At 41.6% G+C, this 25,027-nt stretch overlaps 1 protein-coding gene across 4 annotated transcripts in view; it reads right to left on the bottom strand.

The window, feature by feature from the left end:
• The window catches only part of LOC149795623 (transcription termination factor 2-like), a 99,391-nt gene that overhangs the window by 16,345 nt on the left and 58,019 nt on the right, over nucleotides 1-25,027 (bottom strand). For all 4 annotated transcript variants that reach the window (XM_089965456.1, XM_089965454.1, XM_089965458.1 and 1 more), the window contains exons 13-14: nucleotides 19,512-19,576; nucleotides 16,621-16,709 (exon numbers count right to left, since the gene is read on the bottom strand). In XM_089965456.1, the coding sequence (XP_089821582.1) occupies nucleotides 16,621-16,709; nucleotides 19,512-19,576 (154 nt within the window). The remainder of the gene's footprint in view (nucleotides 1-16,620; nucleotides 16,710-19,511; nucleotides 19,577-25,027) is intronic.

Below are 25,027 nucleotides of genomic sequence, written 5' to 3'. Positions count from 1 at the left end.
TGACAGGGGTCTTAGGATAGTGTATAAAACAGCACAGAATCAAAGTGCCAAGTCTGATTACAGGGGTCATAGGAGAGTTTATAGCATAGAACAGAATCAAAGTGCCAAGTCTGATTACAGGGGTCTTAGGATAGGGTATAACATAGCACAGAATCAAAGTGCCAAGTCTGATGACAGGGGTCAAAGGATGTTGCACTTTGATAGGATAGTGTATAACATAGCACAGAATCAAAGTGCCAAGTCTGATTATAATCAGACTTGGCACTTTGATTTTGTGCTGTGTTATACCCTATCCTAAGACCCCTGTAATTACAGGGGTCTTAGGATAGGGTATAACACAGCACAAAATCAAAGTGCCAAGTCTGATTACAGGGGTCATAGGAGAGTTTATACCATAGAACAGAATCAAAGTGCCAAGACTGATTACAGGGGTCTTAGGATAGGGTATAACATAGCACAGAATCAAAGTGCCAAGTCTGATGACAGGGGTCAAAGGATGTTGCACTTTGATAGGATAGTGTATAACATAGCACAGAATCAAAGTGCCAAGTCTGATGGCAGGGGTCAAAGGTCTGTGCATAACTTAGCACAGAATCAAAGTACCTAGTCTGATGACAGGGGTCAAAGGATGTTGCACTTTGATAGGATAGTGTATAACACAGCACAGAATCAAAGTGCCAAGTCTGATGGCAGGGGTCAAAGGATGTTGCACTTTGATAGGATAGTGTATAACATAGAGCAGCAGGGGGGGCGAATCCGACATTTTGTCCAAACGTCATTTGGCTTAATTAATACCTTCTGCACTCAGCGGATCCGGTGTCGTCAGCGCCTGGTAAAAAAAAAACGAAGTCGTCGTCGAGGGGATCGTCCGGACGTCATTTGGTTTAATTAACACCTTCTGCGCGCCGATCCCTAGCGTCGTCAGCGTCCGGTAAGCACATCGACGACCGCGTCGATGTCATCGCCCCCCCTGCTGCTAAGTGGTTATTTACAATTTAACCGAATATTTGGTCAAGTCCGATACGATATCGTGTCCGAGGATCATGTAAATTTATCGTTATGAATCCATGTGGGGTCGACTGAGCATGACTAAAAAGGTTTCGAAAAACATTAAAGTCCATGTCTCCGCCGCACCATGTCTGCCAAATATTTCGTAGCGTGTGTGTATCAACGCCATTGAATACAGCAAGAATATTACAGTTGTCTCTAATTACTTTTGGAATCTGAGTGTATCGTTGAGTGACATATATCACGTCGGTGTTTTTATGCCTGCCTCTGGAAAATATCCTAGGTGGGTTTTTTTGATTGTCTAACATAACATCATCATACACGACTAGATTGTTAACGTTGCCATCAATATCATCAATACCCGGTGCATCATTGATATCCGTAATAAACTCAATAACATTTTTTTCAGCGATCGCTGATGCATTCTCGTTGAAATCTTTCAACACCTCGTAGCATCGTTGATCATCTACGCTAGGAGCAACCAAATACAACTTATCCCACTTCATCCATCTTATTATTAAATTAAGTAACAATTGCGTCTTGCCGGATCCAGATGGTCCGATGATAATCATCCGGATTGAGTTTGGTAACGCTGCAACATGCTTAACTGGTTCTCTTGTTTTAGTCGCTGAAAGGTCAATTATATTCATGTCTCTATACATAAATTATGGATCTATATTGTGTAAAGTGTAGAGTGCGTACTGGCACAAATGATATGACAACCGTTACAACAAGAAATAATAGATCGGCGCTTACTGGCAAGTGTGCACAATGCGGTACAAAGAAATTTAGATTTATTTCTATTAAACCCGGAGATGTTTTAAAAAAAAGCGAGGAGGTGATATTGCAGCCAAGTTATCAAAACTCCCCGGAACCCCGTGGGCAAAGTATCCAGGAGAAAAACACCTCCCAGGATATAGCTACTGTGGCCCCGGAACACGATTAGATATTAGACTCGATGATCAAAATCAGCCCAAACCCGGTGAGTACCCAATAAACGCTATCGATAAGGCGTGTCATGCTCATGATGTTGCTTACTACAAAAGTAGCGATCTGCAACAGCGTCATATCGCGGACGTAAAATTAATTCACGCGCTAAATGCTATTCCTGATAAATCCTTCAAAGAAAAATTGGCCTCATGGTTGGTAAAATCGGCTATGAAAGGTAAATTAATGATTGGAAGCGGAGCTTCTCGCGCTGGTAATTGAAAACGCTAGCGTTTATAATAACAACATGGATTCCATCTATTATTCTCCGAGAGGATACTGGAAGGGGAAGGCCGCAATTGGTAAACTCGCAAGCGCTGCAAAGGTAACAAAGGCCACTGCGGCTAATTGGTTATCCAAACAGGCTATATGGCAAATCTATCTACCACCGCCTAAACAAATCAACTTCTCGCGCTTTGATGTCAGCGTGCCTAATGAAGTTCATCAGGCCGATATACTATTTCTGCCGCATGACAAAGGTTACAAATACGCGCTAACCGTAGTTGATGTTGCGAGTCGATACAAACAAGCGGAGCCGTTAAAAACAAAGTCGGCAACTGAAGTAGCCGCTGCGTTTGAGCGGATTTATCGAAGAGGTCCTCTGCGCTGGCCAAATCTATTACAAGTTGATCCCGGTAGTGAATTTCGCGGCGCTGTTCTATCAACGCTAAAACATCATAGCGTCGCGGTACGACGAGGTCATACTGCGCTACATCGTGATCAGGCAATTGTTGAACGATTCAATCGGACTCTCGCTGAACGGTTATTTGGATATCAATACGCGAAGGAATTCATCCAAGAAAAACGATCTCGTGAATGGGTCAAAAGGTTGCCAGGCGTAATTTCAGCGTTAAATAACGAGATTACCCGAGCAATCAACATGAAGCCCAGCGACGCGATTAAATACGAGTATATACCCAAAGGATCAAAAATAGATAGCGTTTCCAGGCCGATTCTCGGTGATGTTACCGTGAGATATCTGTATGAACCAGGAGAACTTGAAGGCGGTAAAAAAAGGGCTACTGATCCTATTTGGAGTGTTACCACACATAACATATCAACGATAACACGATCAACTGGTAGACCACCGATCTATAGACTGGATTCAACTGCTCCTCAGCGCGGGTTTACACGCGAGCAACTACAAGTGATACCTGACGATACTCAATTACCCCCGCGTGGTCTTAACTAGCGCCGTTGCGTCTATTACACTCAAGACATGTCAACCTCACATTGTTTTTGACATGACCGAGACTGTTATCAATCCTGTCCACGGTAAATTGGCGAGCGTCTTTATCCGAATAACGCCAACGCATTATACAATTACAACTCGCGCAGTGATTATTTTGTTGTTGTCGTAACGCAATTATTAATTCGGCATCAATATCAAAACGCCGCTGTTTTTTTTTTATCCTGTTGGCGGTAACCCGAGAGTTTTCTATCAATGACGCTTGCATCGATGATGTCGTTGTCGTTGGTGACTCCGTCAGTGACTCCGTCAATAACGATTCTTCGAAGCTGATTTATCCTCCGTACTCGGGACACCGCAAGATAGACTAGATTTGACCATTCGATGCGATTATCAACTATCCAAACAATTGTGTCCGTGATGGTTAGTCCCTGCGAGGAATGTATTGTTGTTGCGTATCCTAGCGTCCACGGGGATTTATCAGCACGTAGCGCGTCCTCGACGACGCTGATATCAACGAGCACGATATCATTCAGCACGAGAATTTGTTTTTCTGTCCGGCCCAGGATTTCAACTTCAATGTTCTGCCGACGTGTATCCGCGGGTCTATAACATAACGGCACTGGGCGCGTTGGAAACCTTTCCTTATGCAACGCAAACAACTTCCGCTGAAGTGTGTCTCTGACTATCTTTCTACTCGCTACAATCAAATCGTTTGGTCTCCATGTTTCCCAGAATTCATTTAACGGCGTTTCCGGAATCACCTCGCGGATTATTTCACACTGAATTCTATCCGGCTGTAATCTGATTAATTTTTTAACCTCGCGCAGTTGTTCATCAAGTGCCCGGTAATCAGTATCGGTTTCTTCATAATAGTCCACAAAACCCTTTAACCAATCATGCGGACCCTCGCCGACAAATGGTGGTGGTTGACCATGGTCGCCACACATGATCACCGCTGTATTCGCGAGCAGCAACCAATCAAGAAACATTCGTAAAGTATCTAACGAAACAGTACATATTTCATCCCAGATGATAACCTCAGGAATAAATTTTTCCCCCATTCGATCAGGAGTCCACTCACCGCCGCTGTATCGAAAAAAGCTGTGATAAGTAACGGCGTCAACATTTCGTTGTTTTATTTCTCGCGCTAGTCTATGGGTCGGTGTAAGCACGATTATACTTGCCCGCGTTCGAAATAATTCAATTGCCCGGGTCGTTTTTCCCGACCCGCCACAGCCGCTTAAATAAACCGTCTTGTGTCTACAAATTGGATCAGAACACGGTGGTGCATTAGACCATTCTGATAATTTATCACCGCGTAGGTAATTGTTTTCAACGGTGACATCTGCTGACGGGGAATAATCGCGTCGTATTTCATTTTTAATTCTCCATGTACCCCAACTCTCGTCCGGACTAGTAAACTCGGCTACGTTTTCCTTATACGCTACGTCAACATAAAATGAATCAACGGCTACTCTAACCGCGGTGTCGGGAAATCTATTTATCATCGAGAATAAATTGATAGCGGCGTAACCCAGCATAGACGCCCTCAAATGCGGGTATGCTGGGCTGTCTCCATCGCTGTAGGTAACAACTGTACCCAACCTTGTTCCATTGGACAAGAAAGCTGTTTCGCAGTTCACGTATCTATTTTTCGCCACTGCGTCCTTGATTACGAAATCATATTCTGCGTCATCTATAATCAGCCGTGAGCAATATCGTTTGTAGTCGTAGTTTTTTCCACCTTGTGTGAACTTACCAATTATTCTTCTACCGAGATCTTTTGCCTCGTGGTTTCGTTGGTTGAATATCCTCCTGGACCATTCGATGATATATTCCTCGTCGGCATCAATGTGTTTTCTGGACTCGTCAATTATGCTATCTAGACGCTCCGGTTCTGGTAACCAGACTTCAGTTTGCGCTCGGTATGATATAATCGCGTCACTGACAATCAACGAAATTAGCATTTTACAATCAATCATATACCGTAGCAGCGCTATTGGCAGCCACTTCTTTTCAGCCATGTGTCTACCGATCCAAATATAGCAACAGCGATGAAGTCCTGCCGCGAACTCAAATGATACTATGCGAGCGAATCCGGTTAAATCAAAATCAGGCAGTGGTCCATTAATAGCAACACGAGTCATTTCATGTCTGGGGTGTCCAAATCGTTTGAAATACTCAGCGGCGGATCCATACCCGAGAAAACTCGCTGGATAACAGGCAACCATATCAACGGAAATCATAGCTTCGCGGCTGTATTCAGTGTTCCATAGTCCACCGTGATAGTATTCCAAACAACTGGATTGTACATCCGGTAAAAATTCCTTGCGCGTTGGGCTGCACGCATTTTTCCTCGCTGCAACATGAGTTACAACCGATGGAATCGTAAAACAATTTGTTAGCAGTTGTTCATCATGCTCTTCAAATTCCATGGCGGTTTTTTTCATCCTGTTGTGAAATGCTTCAGTGCGATATAATTCACCGTTTGGTCTCACAAACTGATCAAAGGTATCAGCGCTGCGAAGTAACCACATTGATACAGGGTCGTTTTTACACAAATAAGCAATAGCATCAAATAGTTTCCTCTCCGCGAGAAAACCGTCCTCTCCCAAAAATTCCCCCGGGATATACTTTACTGTTCTATCCCGTGGAAATATTGTGATCGCGGGCGTCCATGCGTGTTCGTTATGATCAATAATTTTAATTGGGGCCCCATTTGATTTATACTTCGATTCGTATAATACTTCACCGGTTATCGTTGTAACGGTTATTGGAAATCTCAGCGATGTTTCTAATCTCGCTATGTCGCTGATGGTTGCTCCTCGCTCGCGCACTGTCTCCTCCCACCGGTTGATTTTGCTGCGTCGTAAATCAGTCAATTTGTTTCCTCGACATGCATTTGTAAAATGCTCTATTATTCGTTCTGCTACACAATTTATCCCCGTTGACTGTCTCATTGGTTTCAGTTTTCCGATATCAGGTTTCTTATTTAACGGGTATATTCCATAAACAACTGCTGTTTCAGGATACGCTCGTTCATAGTATGGTCTGTCAACTCCGGTTAACAGCCCCGGCTTGGAGTCGCGGCTAACAATGACTGTTTTCTTGTCGCTGAGAACTGGTTCAAATTTATCACGTATGATCCAATTACCTGATTCCACCCGGACAATGAATTTTACTCTGAAGAAATACTTTTTACCGTCAAGTTGTGATATTATCGTTGCTGCGCGGTTGTCGTTCATGGTAGCATCAACAACGCCATCAATTCGAAATGTTGACCAACTACGAGATGCACCATCACGCTTGAAATCATTGATACAATCGCGTATTTTACTCAACAGGGTTCTATCGTTTATTAACGCTTTTGGTGTGTCCTTGAGGACTCTATCGAGATTGAACTTAATATTTTTCCAGGGCTTAATTGCTGCTAATCTCTCGAACTCATCCATATAATTAAAACAAGTATTTAAATGAAAGAATATAGTATAATGAATCACTGCAAATGGTTGATGATTGGGTTGACAACCCCGTGCAATAAATCATGTAGAGGTGAATTCTGCGGGTATCATTTACAAAGCGTTCGTAATGGTTCTCTTGGCCCCCTCCCGTGCTTGGTTTGTCACGTTGGTGTAAGAGGAAAATCGCAGTTGTGTATTAATTGTGGCGTAAAGCGATACAGAGAGTTAAAACGCTATTATGACAAGCGAATTAAAAACGCCGTCATTGACCCCGCCGCTGACTTCGTCATCAAAACCCCCCAAGACTACGTTGAAAGATTTATAATTAAACCAAATAATAAATTAGACAAGTAGTATTATTATATAAATGGACCAAGAATTTCAGCCGCATCCTGTGCTCGTTAATTACGAAGCATCTCGCGACGGCATTGTTAGAAACCGCAAACTGAAGAAGCCGGTTGGATGGAAAAACAATCACGGGTATTTAATGTTTGGTGTCGGAAAAAAAAAATATCTCTGTCACAGAATCATCTATGAATGTTTCCACGGATTAATCAAAGATAGTCTCGTTATTGATCACATTGATGGATACCCTCAAAATAACAGACTGTGTAATTTGCAAGCTATCTCTCAGAGTGAAAACACCAAAAAAGGTAAAACAGGGAAGCACGCAAAAAAAGCAAAGAGCGTCAAATCGTTTGATACAACAACGCACGAGGAAAAAACATTTCACTCCATGAATGCGGCAGGAAAATATTTTGATATTTGTATGCCCGCAGTACGATTTGTTGCAGAACGAGTATATCAAACAGCGATCTCAAAAAAGACCGGACACAGAATTCGATTTTCGCATATAGATACGAAGTCACCGTAACAAGGTCACGTCTGTTCCGGAAGAAAACGAATTATTAAACACCTCGGGATTGATACGCGGGGTTTCATTTTTTTTTATATTTAAAAACAAGATGTTTTATAAGAATAATGAATATCGAAGACATCAATAATATATTAGCCGAGATTTCAAAATTAAAAAATCAAGGAATTGAATTATCTGATGGTCTCGACAGTGAAAAAATATTATCCGATTATGAGATTATTAACGAGCAATCAAAACGGGGGCGTTTTACCCTGGCCCGCGAGTACTTTTTTATAAAACGATTACAACATACGATTAATGAAAACTTGTACCACAATGACGCAAATGCATTCATTGGACTATTTACTGCCGTTGAAATAATACGAAAAAAACTCGGACGTGTTTATGAACGACGCCGGGAGATTTCTAGTAAGATCAAAAACATTAGAAGGATTATAGACGAAAACTCCGGCGAGAAATTAGAAATTGCTTTGTAATTGCAATAATGGTAGGCGAATCACTTACTACTCGGCTAGCCAGAGAGCGGCTAGCGGCGCTTAGAAGGTTCATACCGTTACGAGACAGGGTCCGAGAACAACTTCAAACGTGACAACAAATGCAAACTGATTTTGCTGTTGGAAGCGAACAACTCTTTGCCCCGGTAACTAAAGCGACCAAAGATGTTACGGCGGCAACTGTACCCGTCCTCGATGCGCTTGAAAAGATAGCGGCTCAGACCGAACAAACAAAAAAGTCTTTAGAAACACTCCCTGCAAAAATAGCGGCTGCTACAACACGGAGGCCACCACCACTCGCTATAACCGAACCACAAGAACCTTATGTTACAATGGCCGACGAGGAAGAACTAGGCGCCACCGCAAGAGAACCAGAAGAAGAAATACCGGAAGAAACACCGGAAGAAACATCGGAAGAAAAAGAGAAAAGGGGGAATATACCCCGTAATATACTCAAGAAGAGCACAACAGATCAAATTAGAGGCCTCAGCGGCGGGAGGGAAGAATTAATTGATTTTACTGCCTCCAATTTTGCTAAGAGTATACGAGATAAGGAGCATATCAATAGCGGTTACGAGAAAAATATAAGGACGTTAAAGGATTGGACAAGAATAGTGTATTTAGCGAGTAAATACGAGAATGCATTATCACATCGTGGTGATCCCGATTACGACGCATTCCACAAGGAAGTTGAAAAAAGGGTAAAACAAAAAAAAGGAAAAGGATACTCTGTTGGTAAAGAATCCTACGGCGTTACCTGTCCTAACAGTGTTCTCAGTGATATATCACGGCTATAGGTACTAATCGGAGGAAAACGAGCCGGAAATAATTCCCCGGAAATAATCAATGAGGCAGCTGATATTTGCAAGCGGTTATTTACGGGCGGTATCATGGACATTGGTGCGTATCGAACGCTCATAGACGAACTCGTGGATGATTAAAAAAATTATCGTTTTTGTTAATTCTGGCCGTTTTTTGCCATTCTTTGACCGTTTTTTGCTATTTTTTGACCGTTTTTGGTAATTTTTTGAGGGCAAAAACCCCAGGAAATCATTTAGAGAAAATCGATGTTTTTGCTGAAAAATCGAAAAAAAAACGACTATAGGCAACAAAAAACGACCAAAAATGACTAAAAATCAAGAAAAAACCGGATTTTTATCGAGGGCAAAAACCCAAGGAAATTTTGATAAAATTTATTCCGGTTTTCCACACGGCGGTGGGGAAGGGGGTGGTGATCACAATCACTAATTGAAAAACCGGTGTTTTTATAATAAAGATGATCATACACTACAACCACGATAAACCAGTACTCGTCTACGTGGTAAACTCGCGATTGTCTGTTTACCGCGCGTACTATGGAGATGGTCTCGGTAGCACCATTGCGGGGTTATTTACAAGAATGGCTCCAAAAGTAGCGCCGTTAGCCAAACAATTAGGAATGAAGGCTATTGATGTTATTCGTGATAAGGGTATTGATGTTGCCGGAAAGGCGCTTTCAGCCGCACGAGATAAACTAATGTCGTTGGTGAGAAGAAAAAAACAGAAACCACCGGTGATGCCATCAACGACAGTAATGCCTGCAAATGTCAGTAAAGTAATAAATAACGCCGTGGAAGAAAAACTAGAGTCGTTGGCGGCTGAGTCATCCACTAACGCGCTCATGAACGCGATAGCGGGAAGTGGTCTACGACGAAAAAATCGCAATTGAAAATATCAACATGATAAATAACAGAAATGTTTGCGCGAACCGCTGATCCCGCGTTTGATATGGATGCCCCAGTGCGCAGGGATGATTCTGTCCGTGATTATCAATATTATTCTTATTATGCAACGCAACCGAATCTACGATCGCGAATTGAACTTCAAGTCCAAGATACCAGTAAATACTTTCTACCGTGTGAAGCGTTTATCGAAATTGAGGGGGAACTCGTGACAAATGCTGCCAATAATGCACCATACGACAACAACCCGACTATCCGAGTTGGTTTTGTCAACAACGGCGTAATGGCGTTATTTGAGAGCGCAAAATATCTCATTGACGGGCGAGAAATTGAATCAGTAGAACGCGATGTTGATGTTGCAACGACGATAATCGGGCTAGCGAGATACTCAGATGATTATACAAGGTCGGCTGGTCCGTCTATGATGTTTGCGAAGGATACTACCGATAACGCTGAACACAATCAGTTTTCCAGGGTAAAGGCAACACATGCCACCGCGGTTGATCCAGCACCGGCCGGGTATGTAAGACCAGCTGGGAGCTTCGATGTCATAAATGTTATTACTAATTACAATCTAGGGTTTGCAACACGAGCAGGGATGTTGCAAGGACAACGCCGACAGTTTTCATGCGCGATTCCACTGCATCATATATTCGGATTCTGCAGAAACGTCAGAAAAGTCATCTATGGGGCTAAGCATACAGTAGTACTCGTGCGAAAGGGCAATGATAATGATGCAATCTGGCATGATGCTGGTGTTGCCGACGGTAAGGTCAATATAAAGAATATAGTATTGTGGATGCCAGTAATGACCCCATCAATCACCGCAGAACAGCGATTACTCTCATTCATGGAGACAGGTGGTAAATCACTGTTGAGTTGGCTCACAGTAACCACTGATGCTAAAGAGGATAATATGGATGGTATATTTACATGGCACCTGGCATCCAAACAGGGTGTTTCAGCCCCGCGTCATATATTTGTAGCGCTACAGAATAAGGCGCGATTAGGCTCCCAAGAACGCAGCCATATGATATTTGATCAAATCGGTGTCAATGAGGTCTCGTTGAGAATAAACGGACAGCAGGAACCATCCGAGGATATACAACTCAATTACGGTGACAACCATATCGCACGTGTGTATCATCGATTGCTGTCATATATGGGTCGTGATCAAAACGTCGACACTGGTTTGCAAATATCACAACTTGATTTTAAAAACCTGTATCCGATTTATTATTTTTCGTTGGAACATCTCGATTTAACGAGACAATCCATCGTTGATATACACTTCCGAGCTCGTGTGCAACGTCCTGGTGGTATTGCCGAATATAGAGCGGTTGCTGTCATTCTCAGCGATAAATCAATGCTGCTAGAAGGTGTTGGTGGACGAATGAGAATCGTTGATGCGCCAGTGGAAAACATGTAATTGAAAACACAAACGCGTTTACAATAAAATGTCGTATAGTGTTGTCGGCGTTACACTGACTGATGGTCAAGTCAAGAAATTACGATCAAAGTCGGCTAAACAATGCGGGACCACAATAACGCTGAAGCCGTCGCAGATGGCGGGTGGTAATCACAAGATATCGTTGACGGCGCGTCAAATAAAACATTTCAATAATGCGATGGAGAATAAAAAGGGTGTTCAAATAGATTTTTCGGCCGCAGCGATCAAAAACATGGAAAAGACCGGTGGGATATTTCCGCTGTTAGCTGCGATTCCAGCGTTGATTGCCGCGGCCGCACCAGCAGTGGCGAAAGCGGCGGCGTTGGGGGCCGTTGGTACCGCGGCGGGGATGGCATTAAAAAAGGCAACCGGGAAAGGATATAAAAAAAAACGACCCGTAGCCGGAAAGGGTCTAAGACTACCGGGAACCCCGTATTCATGGTACTCGGGAAAGGGTCTAAGACTACCGGGAACCGTTTAATGACTCCCATGTCTAATTTTGATTTAATAGACGCCGCAAACGCGCTAGCGATAAAAAACTTCAGAGGTGTTTTTATGAGGGATCAATTACCGGCGGCGCCAAGAAATATTGAAACAGGCATAATTAACCTCGATGGGTCCTCCGGAGCGTGAACTCATTGGGTTGTGTACGCGATTGATTCGCGTGCGATCGTCTATTTTGATTCATACGGGTTAGCTCCGCCGAAGGAGTTCATGCGGTATATCCGGGCGTGTTCAGCCCGGGCGTTTTATTCCACGCTGCCAACACAGCAGTTAAGCGACCCGCCGATATGCGGCCGTGAGGTATTGAACGTACTCGCGGAGATTTCATCATCGCGGAAACCACCTCATGTGGTTGTAAACGAATACACTAGTGGGGTCGTAGAGGCCCGGCGGGTTAATTAGAAACGCCGTTTTTTTTTACAATAACGATGATTGATATCTGGGGACGACCGGTTTCGGCGCTGAAAAAGCCCACGGAAACGCCCGCCACCGATGACATAAAAAAACTAATCGAGGATGAAATCGCTGATACGTTGAATTTAACCAGTGTTGACCCGGGCGAAATAGTCGTATTTCAAGACCGCCAGGGTAAATTGAAATCCAGTAATGTGTCGCTGGATGATGTTTTAATACGACAGCGTGACGCCGCCGAGGACACTATCGCGTTGTATACCGGCGACGGACGACTCAAACCGGGTGAACATATATCGGCGGTAACATTAATCAAAAACGGTTTTATAAGGTTGGATAGATCGGTGACCGAACCTGACTCGCAGGTGAAAAAATCTACCACCGAGGTGAAAAAATCTATCACCGATATACAACTCACTACCGCTAGTTTTTTCGGGACCCCGACGGTAACCGAACCGAATCTTGCAACAATAAGGAATACTATTTTGGATTTTGCAACGCTGTCGGGCCAATTTTACACGTTACGAAAAAATTTTAACAGGGTTGATAGCGCTGTTGATAAATTCCTTGGTAAAAAAAATGTCAAACCGGATGAGATTACAACAACTATAAATGATATCACTGCGTATGGACAGGAAATAAAAACAATCAAAGCTGATGTTGAAGAGAACAGAAATGGTGTAATAGTACATGAGCGGGAAATAGAAATAATCGGCGCTAATGTTGCAACGATCATAAATAATGTAGACTCGCATGGACGGAAAATAGAAACAATCAAAACTGATGTTACAATGATCATAAATAATATGAGCGCGCATACACAGGAAATAAGAACAATCAAAACTGATATTGAAGCGAACAAAAAGGGTGCAGACGCGCATACACAGGAAATAGGAACAATCAAAACTGATATTGAAGCAAACAAAAAGAGTGTAGACGCGCATACACAGGAAATAGGAACAATCAAAACTGATATTGAAGCGAACAAAAAAAATATAGACGCGTATTGGCGGGGAATAGGAATAATCAAAACTGATGTTGCAGCGAACAAAAAAGGTATAGACGTGCATACATATGAAATAGGAACAATCAAACTTGATGTTGCAGTGAACAAAAAAAGTATGACCGAGAATACACGGGAAATAGAAACAATCAAAACTAATGTTGCAGCGAACAAGAATAATATAGACGCAAATTTGCGGAGAATAGAAATAATCGGAACTGATGTTGAAGCGATTAAAGACGGACTACCGAGAGTAGCAGAGCAATTCGAAAAAATAAAAATCCCTCATGAGAACATCATCAACACAGTATACACAATTCGGCATGGATCATTCGATTGGACTCCTACACAGAATACAGTAAATATTACCGCAACTGTTAAGGGCATTTATCGATTGACACTGGTTTCAATGATGCAGTTTAATATATTATCGTCGAGTTCATCCGGGTTTAACAATACAATATCAACAATTATAGACAGGAACGCAACTAAACGGTTTACAATTTATGCCGTTGATGGAAATCTAGCCCGGGCAAACATTACATGGTATGTGGAATTTGTGGCGAATCTAATTAATTAAAAACACTAGCTCTTTTAAAATAAAAATGACCACCAGGGTAATTGAATCAGAGGTATCACCGACGTCACATCAATATCGATTCGATACCGCAAAAGAATTCTCCGCGAATTTGAAAACGCTTTCCGAACAATACCGCGCAAAAATAAAAAAATACCGCAGAAAAATAACCACCATCGACGCGGTCGTGTACTCGGTGTCGGGTATAGTAGCCGGTACCGGTGTTATTTTATCCACGGTAACCACGATAGCCCCGATCGCTGTTCCAATCGCTATCTCCGCGATGACAACAATTGCTGGAGTCGCCAACGCAATCACTAAAAAGATATCATTGTGTTTTCAGAAAAAACTCGACGAGTATACAGTAAAACATCAAATAGTATCCGACGTGTACTCGAAATTATCCGGGTTGATCTCGTTATCGATTGATAATTTGTTCATATCCGATGTTGAATTCTCCACAATGGTCCAGTTGTATAGCTCCGCGATGTCAAAAATCGAGGATTTTCAACTGGAAGCCGGAACCACCTGGTTGTTGAAATTAGACACTAAAGACAACGAATAATAATAATGTCGCTGAACCCCAAAGGGTCTCAATTACTTCAGTGGATCGCGGAAAACACCACTCCGGTACAAACAAGTATGATATCGATAACGTCAACGAAACCCGAATTTAGTGTGAACTTCCCATCACCGGTTCCAGTGAAGGAAATAGCGCTGGCAAAATTGCGAGTATATCACAGTTGGCCTAATATCCGAGCGGACGCATTTAACGGACAACAACCTAATAACTCGCTGGTTTTTGCGTGGACAAATAAGCCCGATGGGACCCCAGACTGGAATGAGGTTACAATACCAACTGGGTCATACCAAATAGAACAAATCAATGGAGAATTTCAACGCAGGATAAAATCGATCACAGGAAAGGAATCAAAAATCGCTATTACGGTTCATGAACCGACGTTATCGTCGACGATTGAAATAAGCACACCGGGGTATATGGTTGATATCCATAACAGTTCAATAAGAACCATACTAGGATGGCCCGAGAATCCACCTCGTGAAACCCCCGAGGACTTGCACACGAATGCGCAATCGTATCATGAAATTACCCCCCGGTATCTAGATAAATTAACTATTATGAAAAACGAGTTATCACCCAGTTGGTTTTTATTTCAAGACAGGAATATCATGCAGTGGTATTTTCAGCATAAGGAAACTACTGAATCGGTCGCCATATTAACATTTATTTTAAGTGATATCACTGATACTTTTGTCGAGATTAATCATTATTACCAATTGCAACTAGAACAGCTACGGGAAACAAAAGAACGAAAACACGTTGAGGTGTTAAATCAACTTATATCAGACATGGAATATGTCAATGAACGAATCGTTAAAATGATATCCGATAACAGCGATGGTAGTAAACAAAAATTCCTAACCGAGTATAATATCACAGAAGCCGATTTACCCGATTTCAAGTTTCCAGGATACAACGCGACAGAACTAAGAAAGTCTCTTAATGATTTTCTCGGTCCATCAACTTATATCCTCAGACACGATAACGGAGATGGTGGTAGGCATATTGCCCCGTACAACGTAAATATCGCATCGGTGATAGCGATTAATCTAGTGTGCGATGTTATCGAAGGGAGTTACCAGGTAGATACCAAGAAATCAAATCAGGCTCAACAGGGGTATATCCTTTATTCATTTTCACCAACAGCCCCTCCGGGATTTTTGATCATTGAGAGTCCGATTAATCCGGTCTATATGCGATGCCATAATCGGCTTTTAACGAGAATTAATTTCAGACTTACCGATCAGTCAAATAACCTAATTGATCTGCAAGAGGAGGAGTTAGTGATCACTCTGTTTGTAAGATCATAGCAGCAGGGGGGGCGATGACATCGACGCGGTCGTCGATGTGCTTACCGGACGCTGACGACGCTAGGGATCGGCGCGCAGAAGGTGTTAATTAAACCAAATGACGTCCGGACGATCCCCTCGACGACGACGTCGTTTTTTTTTTACCAGGCGCTGACGACACCGGATCCGCTGAGTGCAGAAGGTATTAATTAAGCCAAATGACGTTTGGACAAAATGTCGGATTCGCCCCCCCTGCTGCTCATAGCACAGAATGAAAGTGCCAAGTCTGATGGCAGGGGTCAAAGGTCTGTGCATAACTTAGCACAGAATCAAAGTACCTAGTCTGATGACAGGGGTCAAAGGATGTTGCACTTTGATAGGATAGTGTATAACATAGCACAGAATCAAAGTGCCAAGTCTGATGGCAGGAGTCAAAGGACTGTGCATAACTTAGCACAGAATCAAAGTACCTAGTCTGATAACAGGGGTCAAAGGATGTTGCACTTTGATAGGATAGTGTATAACACAGCACAGAATCAAAGTGCCAAGTCTGATGACAGGGGTCATAGGATAGTGTATAACACATCAGAGAATCAATGTGCCAATTCTGATGACAGGAGTCTTAGGACAGTGTATAACACATCAGAGAATCAATGTGCCAAGTCTGATGACAGGAGTCTTAGGACAGTGTATAACACATCACAGAATCAATGTGCCAAGTCTGATGACATGGATCTTAGGACAGTGTATAGCATATGAAATAATTTGATCAATTGGGAACCAATCCAAGCTTCCTTGATAAAATCTCCTTGATAAGAATTTAGCATAACTGAAATGATTTATGTGTATGACCCATATAAATTTGGCTCGGGGTGGGCGTGACTTGCTTTTAACTACCACCCTCCAGCAGTTTAACTTGTTTTCCACTCCTCTTAAAAATATCTGCTTTAGGTACAAGAGAAGCCAAATATTGAAGAACAATCTGTTACCATATGAATGTATGTAAATAAAAAAACCATCTATATGACTATGCATCACTAATATATTGATCAACATCACTTACTAGTGGTTCTCCTGATTTTCCAGTGTCAGATTTGGTTCTTCTCAATAAAAGACTTTTCACTAGCACATTCAGCCGATCTTGTCCAGTAACTAAAAAAAAAGAGGGGGAAATTTTTTAAACCAAATTTTGGCCTTATGTTTTAGAGATTTTATATTTGTACCTATTTAAAATAATTGTATACATTTTAATTTTAACATCTTTGCCTTTAAGTTGTTATCCTATAAGACTAAGTATAATAGTTTTTTGGGAGGATTTATCTTTTTTTCTTCAATTCTTTACCTTTACAGTTTTAGAACTTAATTTTTAATTGACACTATAAAGACATAATTGCACTGACATGCAGTACATATATACCTCATGACATGATTGATATGACAGTAATGAATACTTTAGGTATATTCAATATTATGACATGATGTTGCATAGCATGTCATCATGTCATACAGGTCTTTCATAACTGGACACAGAATTTGTTCCCTACCAGTGATTTGATGCAGAAATGCCTACAATGCTAACTCAATGTGTGTGTGTGTGTGTGTGAGATTTGGATTTTTAACATAGCTTTAACAATTTTTCAGTCATATCACTACGATGTCTGTGGTGTGGCAATTGATAGTGATGCCTAGCAATGGGGCATCATGCCACAGACATGTAGCATGATGTCCTACCTAGTCACATTATCCTGACAGCAGGCTGACCAGTCCTAACACTAACCTCTTAATGCCAAGCAGCTAGCGAAGCAGCTGTTAGAATCATTTTCGCAAGTCTTTGGTATGACTCGGTCAGAGTTCGAACCAATGAACTTACACAACTAATTCTATGAATCTGTGCAATAGATTTACAACTGTGGTGATAAGTGGGGCTGCAGTTAACTCCAACCAATTGTAATCCCCAGCTGAGTCATGTGAGATTCATAGAAGTCAGTAAGAGAAAAAGAATTCATATGATTTATAGCTTCAATTCGAACACAGCAAAAAGAAAACATTTAAAAAATGTTAGGCACATGGTTAGATACCCAAATACCCTGTCTTTCTATGTTGCCACATAAAAAAGTGGCAAATATCTATTGCATGTTTTTTAAATTACAGTTTCTACTGGCTTTGTATCCCTGAAACATTTTAAAGCACAAACATGATACTCGAATCAAGAAGCAATGTATCATCCAACTGAACCAATCAATCCCTGTAATGCAAAAAGTAACCGATGAAATTTAGCAATAAAAACAAGTTCACAAATTTGTAAACATGAAAGACCAGTAATAATCTTGCAATTCAAGGTACTGTGTATATCTCCTTTCAGAATTTAAAAAAAAAATCAGATCAAAGTGGAGATTTGTGCTCTGAAAAGATGTTTGAAGAAAAGTGTATGTGTGTAGATGAGAGGGAAAGCTGCTCATCAGTGGAAATATTGTTAAAATTCCTTTCTATATTTAATCAAGACATCTGTTAAACATAGTAAAAACTGCTTAACCGACTAGAACAAAAACAATTAGCAAGCACCTTAGAATTTATGACTTTACTATTTGTTACAAATACCATATCTGTAAGTAAAATGTCCAGAAAACCATTTAAACAGTACATTAAAGTTTTGATGGTATTTTGATAAAATTAAATCGTATGAGAGAGTTAATGGTTAGGAAGAAGATAAATTGTAATCAAAATTTGTAAATGAACGCTCAATGCATCAGTTGTTCTATTATTAAAACCTGTGGTTAGTGTGCCTAATTTGAAACTGTCATCATGAAATTCATACATTTTAATGAAAAATTACAAATTTTTTTATTTTTAAGTTAACAAATATTTTCCCAGCAATTAACACAAATATATGATGAAATATCAATCACTGAAAATGTTGGTAAATGTCGACTGGTGGCAATACTGTAAGAAATAAATATCAACTAATGAAATATTGTCAAATGAATGACATGTTTCAGTTTTATCTTAATTTCGTATCAATGTAATCATCATAAATATGACATACCCTTAAATATGATATACCATTTTCTTTTAAAGAGTCAATTGATTACCATGGCTACGGCCACAAGCACTCTGATCACAGCATAATTAAGTGCCAGCTCTGCGGCAAAGCCGATTCTGCCTTAATTTTGGCAGCTGATTAGAATCCAATGGTCCTTTAACAAGATGGTACAAACTATTTAAGAAAATTAACTGTCTTTAGCTAATTACAATACATGAAAGGAACAGACTTTACATTTGGGTATAAGTCAGCCTAATTTCTTGTTAAAATCAAATGCCTTGGAAATCTCCAAAGCATTTGGCAAATCTGTGGATTATTCTTCAAAAAAATGCAGTGAAAAGCAATGTCATAAATAGTCTGATGTACCAACAAGTTTTATTGAAATATCTTGAACATGCTCTGGAAACAAAAGTGTAACGAGCAGATGGCACCATTTCTATATCCCTTTTCCTTTTTTGGAGCAGCAGATAAAAATACACAAACAATACACAACAATTTGCCTATTGCACTATTACAGTCTGAAAAAGAAATTCATGTTTCAGAGCTCTCTCTCTCTCTCTCTCTCTCTATATATATATATATATATATATATATCAGTAATGTGTTCATCCTTTATATTCTTTCAAGTGCTTTCACATTATCATCATGAATGTTATTCAGGTAAATATATTACACTTTCAAACCATTTGTGTCAATAAACAATTTGATGTGACTATTATGTCACAGTTAATTAACAAAAATAACTTGAAAGCATAATGTGTTTACCTGAAGTACACCTGACTGATGATTCTAAAGTGCCTGAAGGAATAAAGGACAGACATGTTACTGATATCCTGCTCAATTTCTCTATATGTGAACTGGGTCATGGACAGAATTAATTTTTACACCCTTGCATGCATCTATAAAGTATTTACCTTTCCCTGTATCAACTTGCTTTTTCCAAACCTTAAACTCATCAAAAGGGGAACATCTGAGGAATCTATGAATAAGAAATTTACATTCAATATGTTTTGTGTGCAGTAATATCATGGATAAATGGTTGAAATCTTTCAAAAGCATAAATTGCTGAAAACTGTAATATTTCCCAGTGTTAAATCATTTTAATGCTGAGAATAGTTACATGTAATATATTCCACCATGCACAATGAAATTTTATTTGTCTTAAATGACATTTTTGTATTACACAGGTTATTCAAAGTCTAGTTGCACATTTATAATCTCTGATCTACTCTAATTACATCGACAATAAGGTGTTGCCATGGATAATAATCATTGTAAATGATAAGATGTTTAATGTAATTAAGTCAGTGTATGACTAATTAAGTCAGTGTATGACTAAGTCAATGTACAACTAATTAAGTCAGTGTATGACTAATTAAGTCAGTGTATGACTAATTAAGTCACTTTATGACTAATTAAGTCAGTGTATGACTAATTAAGTCAGTGTATGACTAATTAAGTCAGTGTATGAAATAGGCTGATGTGAATGACCAACTTTCTCCTGGGGTGGATTAAAATGCTGTAAAGAACACCCTGATCAAGTTAATAAACACAGGGTAGATGTAGCTGGAGATTTGCCATTATGACGAAGCTTTAACACTGGGTTAACATGTAAAATACAGTAATTAGTTTAGGAAAAGTTGGTTATGGTGACCTACATTGGGTTGGGGTCAGAAACAGGCAAGGAACACCCTGATCTAGTTACATGAACATAATATGCCTACAGTTACACACTCATTTGTGTAGCTATAAGTAGGTTACTGTGACATACTTTCCCCACAAGCAGTTCATAATGATGCAATGAAAGCCCTGAGAAAGTGCCATCCCTACAACTGAAGATTTTCCAAGGGGACAAAACTTTGATATGTGTGCATTACTGTAAACAACAAAGTCATCAGAGGAAGAAAAATTAGTTTCTTTGACCTATTTCTCCTTGGGGTGATTCAGAACAATGTAAAGAACACTTCAGCAAAGAATGATACAAAAGAACTCTAACCTTGATCCATAAATATGTCTCAAGCAGTGGCAAGAAAACAAAAATGCTACTCTTAACCTAACCATGGATGAAGACTCTTACAATGCTGGGGTATACACTATTAAACTTGGTACATACAACTAACAAATTTATCTGCAATTCCAAGTATGTAATACTGGTAGACAGGGTTACAAGAAATATGTAAAAGTATCTAATGTAGTTCGACAGGGTTAAAAGAAATATGTAAAAGTATGCAGTATTTTTAGACAGGGTTACAAGAAATATCTAAAAGTATGCAATATTGTTAGACAGGGTTACAAGAAATATGTAAAAGTATGTAATATAGTTTGACAGGGTTAAAAGAAATATGTAAAAGTATGCAATATTGTTAGACAGGGTTACAAGAAATATGTAAAAGTATGCAATATTGTTAGACAGGGTTACAAGAAATATGTAAAAGTATGCAATATTGTTAGACTGGGTTACAAGAAAGCAAATTTTTAGTAAATTATGTTTCTCCGAGAATACTTACCCGATCACATTAATGTTAGGAATATAAGCCTGCTACCTCTCGAATCCAGCCCTACTAAAAGACGAAAATTCGTCTTTTCGGTCTATCTTATATAGACCAAAGGGCAATAACTCTTGCCACTTACCTCCCCTTGCCACCGCCAGGTGTCGCTAGTTTTTAAGCTGAGCGATATATATTATACGAGGATGCTCGCATAGCGGGGTGGTTGGGAGGGTTTTTAAGTAATGTGATCGGGTAAGTATTCTCTGAGAAACATAATTTACTAAAAATTTGCTTTCTCCTTCAAATACGTTCCCCAATCACATTAATGTTAGGAGAATAAGTAATAGGAGGAGGGAATGCTGAGCATCCTACCTCCACCCCAGGTACCTTCTAGGGAATGATGGCTGGATTCCCCATTTGAACGATAATCCGTTTTCCTAATTTCATCAGTAACACAGCCTAGGGTCACGTGATATGTGACCCTTATATACGGTTAAGAAGATAGTTATTGAAATCTTCTTACCTACAAAATTTCACTGGCGAATCCAGCGAAGCTGATAGGCTGTGCTGATTGTTTTAAATGGGTCTGGTGGTCATCTGGGCTGCCGACACCGGACCTACCAGATTCAAGGTTTGCCTCTGCGAAGCCAGATCTCTGAGATAAAAACTGGAGAAGGTTGACTCTGCGTGCCAGCCAACAGCTTCTATTATATCTCGGATCGAAACATTGCGTTCGAATGCCAGGCTTGCCGAGATTGCTCTAATCTCATGAGCTGTAATCTTCATGAGGTGACTCTGATCTTGTGAGACGTCAGAGTACGCTGAGCGTATAACCCACTTCAGCCATGAAGCAAGGGCTTGAGGGGTGATATCCCGTTTACCAGCTTTGACCGGAAGAAAGAGGCGCTTACGTGTGTACCGACATGCCTCTGTGCGTTTTAAATAATGCTTGAGTGCACGAACAGGATCTTGCATGATTGCTGCTCTTGACTTATCTATGGAAGAGAGCAAGCGAATGACGATTCTTTGATTGCCAATGGATGGTAACCTATTTTTGGCTACAAAGCCTGGTTGCGTCAGAAGGACCACTGAACCATCTGATCTGAACTGAAGAAAGTTCGGGTCACTGGAAAGGGCATGTAACTCGCTCACCCTGCAAGCTGAAGCTAAGGCTATCAAGAAACATGTTTTGTATGATAGTAGCTTTAACGAAGTGTGGGCTAAAGGTTCAAATTTGTCTGAATTGAGCCATGTTAAAACCCAGGACAGATTCCATTTTGGAAACAGGGTGAGGGATTTTGGTCGATTGAAATCAAAATTGGCTAAAAGATCTGATAGATCTTTGTCATGCCCAATATCACCTCTACCATGATGGCGGAATGTGTCTGATATCATGGAGCGGTAGCCTTTGATAGTAACTGGGGCCAACTGTTTCTCCTTGAAAAGCCAGAGAAAAAAGTCGGCCAGTTGAGAGATTGAGACACTCAAAGGGACGATGTTATTGATATGGCACCAGTCCCTGAAAACATGCCACTTTCCCTCGTAAGCCTTCAGAGTGGAGGGCCTTCTTGCTCTTGAGATTCTCTCCACAACTGAAGGTTTAAATTGTTTGACTCGCAAGGCTGCCCGGACAAGAGCCAAGCGTGAAGAAGAAGACGGTCTGGGCAGGGATGGAACACCTGTGACCGCGGTTGTTTGAGAAGATGTGGGCTGGTTGGAATCTTCCTGGGTAGATCTATTGCTAGATCGAGTAGATCGGTGACCCAGGACTTGTTCCATCTGAGAGGGGCAATCAGAATCATCCGACAGTTCTGACCCCTTAACCTCTGGATTATTTTCGGTACCAAAACCATGGGAGGGTAGGCGAATGCCCACAACCCCTCCCAGCTGATTGACAGAGCGTCCACGGCCCAAGCCTCTGGGTCTGGAACCAGAGAGACGAAGGTGGGCAACTTGCGATTCCACCTTGTCGCAAAAAGATCGATCCTCGGACACCCCCAAAGTGTGCAAATCCGAAGAAAGACTGACTGATGGAGTGACCATTTCGTGTGAATGACTTGACCTTTCCTTGATAGAGTGTCGGCCAAGACATTGAGTCTGCTGGGAATGTGTCTGATTTGTACGTTGATGTGGAGGTTGTCGCACCAACGTAGAAACTGCCAGATCAGAAAGCACACGTCTGGTGATTTGGTGCCCCCTTGTTTGAGGAGGTAAGTCACCACCACAGAGTTGTCTGACATAATGAGGACAGTTTTTCCTGAGAGTTGATCTTTCCAGAAATGAAAGGCATTGATGACAGCCTTCATTTCTAAAAGGTTGATGTGGAGAGGCCTCTCCCCTGACTCCCACGTGCCGCTGACTGTAGTGAAGTCCGGCAACAGGTGGGCACCCCAACCGTAGGTACTGGCGTCGGTATATACCGTTATCTCCGCTTGGGGCATCTCCAGAGGAATCCCCGTGGACAGCCAACCGGGGTTGTGCCACTGACGCAGGAATGATCGTATCTCGGGCATGACCATTATTGTTTGATTGAGGGGACTTGAAAAGGGGCACCATTGTGCCAGTAACGTCATTTGTAAGGGATGCATAAAAAGACGGCCAAGCGGGATCAAGTCCGCCGCCGCATTGAATAATCCGAGGAGTTGCAAGAATTCTCTCGCTGAAATCCACGTCCTGTTGGAAACGGACTCGACGAGTTCGACGATCCATATTATGCGAACGCGAGGAAGCCGTACCAGATTCAGATCAGTGAGAAACTCCATACCCAGATGGACAAAACACTGAGATGGACGGAGATCGGACTTTTTCCAGTTCACCAGAAAGCCTAGATGATCTAAAAGCGCTAAAAGATCGTTTCTGCCTTTGAGCAGAACAGAACTTACCATATGTTTCTGGAGGATGTCGTCCAAGTACACTGCCATCCCGGTAGATGAAGTCGAGCGGAACAGGGTGACGATGCAATCCATAACCTTGGTAAAAGCCCAAGGGCTGATGTTGAGGCCAAAGGGTAGGACCCGGAACTGATAAACCGCGTCGCGGTAAGCGAATCGGAGAAATTTCCGTGACACGGGGTGGATAGGAACGTGAAAATATGCGTTGGTCATATCTAGACTGACGGCATACTCGTCCCGCCGGATGGAAAGACGGGTTGATCTCGCTGTTTCCATCTTGAATTTCGGAGGTAAAATGTATTGGTTGAGGCGACTCAGGTCGATAATCGGCCTCAACTTGCCGTTTGCCTTCTGGATAAGAAACAGCCTGGAACAAAACCCCGGCGACTGCGGGTTTTTCACAATCTCCACCGCCCGTTTTTCTATGAGCGACCGTATCTCCTGCTGTAGAAAGGTATCCTTCTCCCGATTGGACGGTACGTCCGTGAAGAGGGGAAAGGAGGACAGGGGAGGGGGTTGGATAAATGAAATCCGAAGTCCCTCCGAAATGACCTGGATCACCCAATCGTTCTGAGGAAAAAAGGTGGTCCAGTGGTCCTGAAATTGCAAGAGGCGGCCGCCCACAGGTAGGCTGTTCGTGGCTGGTGGAAAGTGTATGTCAATTTTTAGAGTTAGGAAGCTTGAAGATGGAGAAACTTTGTTTCTTACCGCCTCTGTATGGTTGCCTCCTAGTTTGATTAGACTGTTGTCTCCTGGCATTGGGTTGGGATCTATACTGCACATTTGATTGTAAGGATCCCTTGTCCCTGGTCCGCCAATCATCCCTTCGCTGTGGCAGGGGCTGATTTTTCCTAAACGAATGCGAGGGTTGGACAGCGAGTTGGAGGGGCAGTTCCTGAGCTGCCTGCTTCCGAACTTCTTCAATATTTCCCCCAAAGAGTAAAGGCGACCCAAACGGAGTCATCCATAAAGCCAGAGTATGATGGGGCTTGAGCGACGTGGACTGTAGACAAGCGTCCCGTCGTATCAGATCTAAGTTGGCAGAAGCAG

The sequence above is a fragment of the Sinohyriopsis cumingii genome, chromosome 7 (genome assembly GCF_028554795.1).
Source record: "Sinohyriopsis cumingii isolate HCF-2022 chromosome 7, ASM2855479v2, whole genome shotgun sequence".
Taxonomy (NCBI): Eukaryota; Metazoa; Mollusca; class Bivalvia; order Unionida; family Unionidae; genus Sinohyriopsis; species Sinohyriopsis cumingii.
The sequence above is the reverse complement of the archived record's forward strand: the minus strand, read 5'-3'. Positions and strand labels throughout refer to the sequence as shown.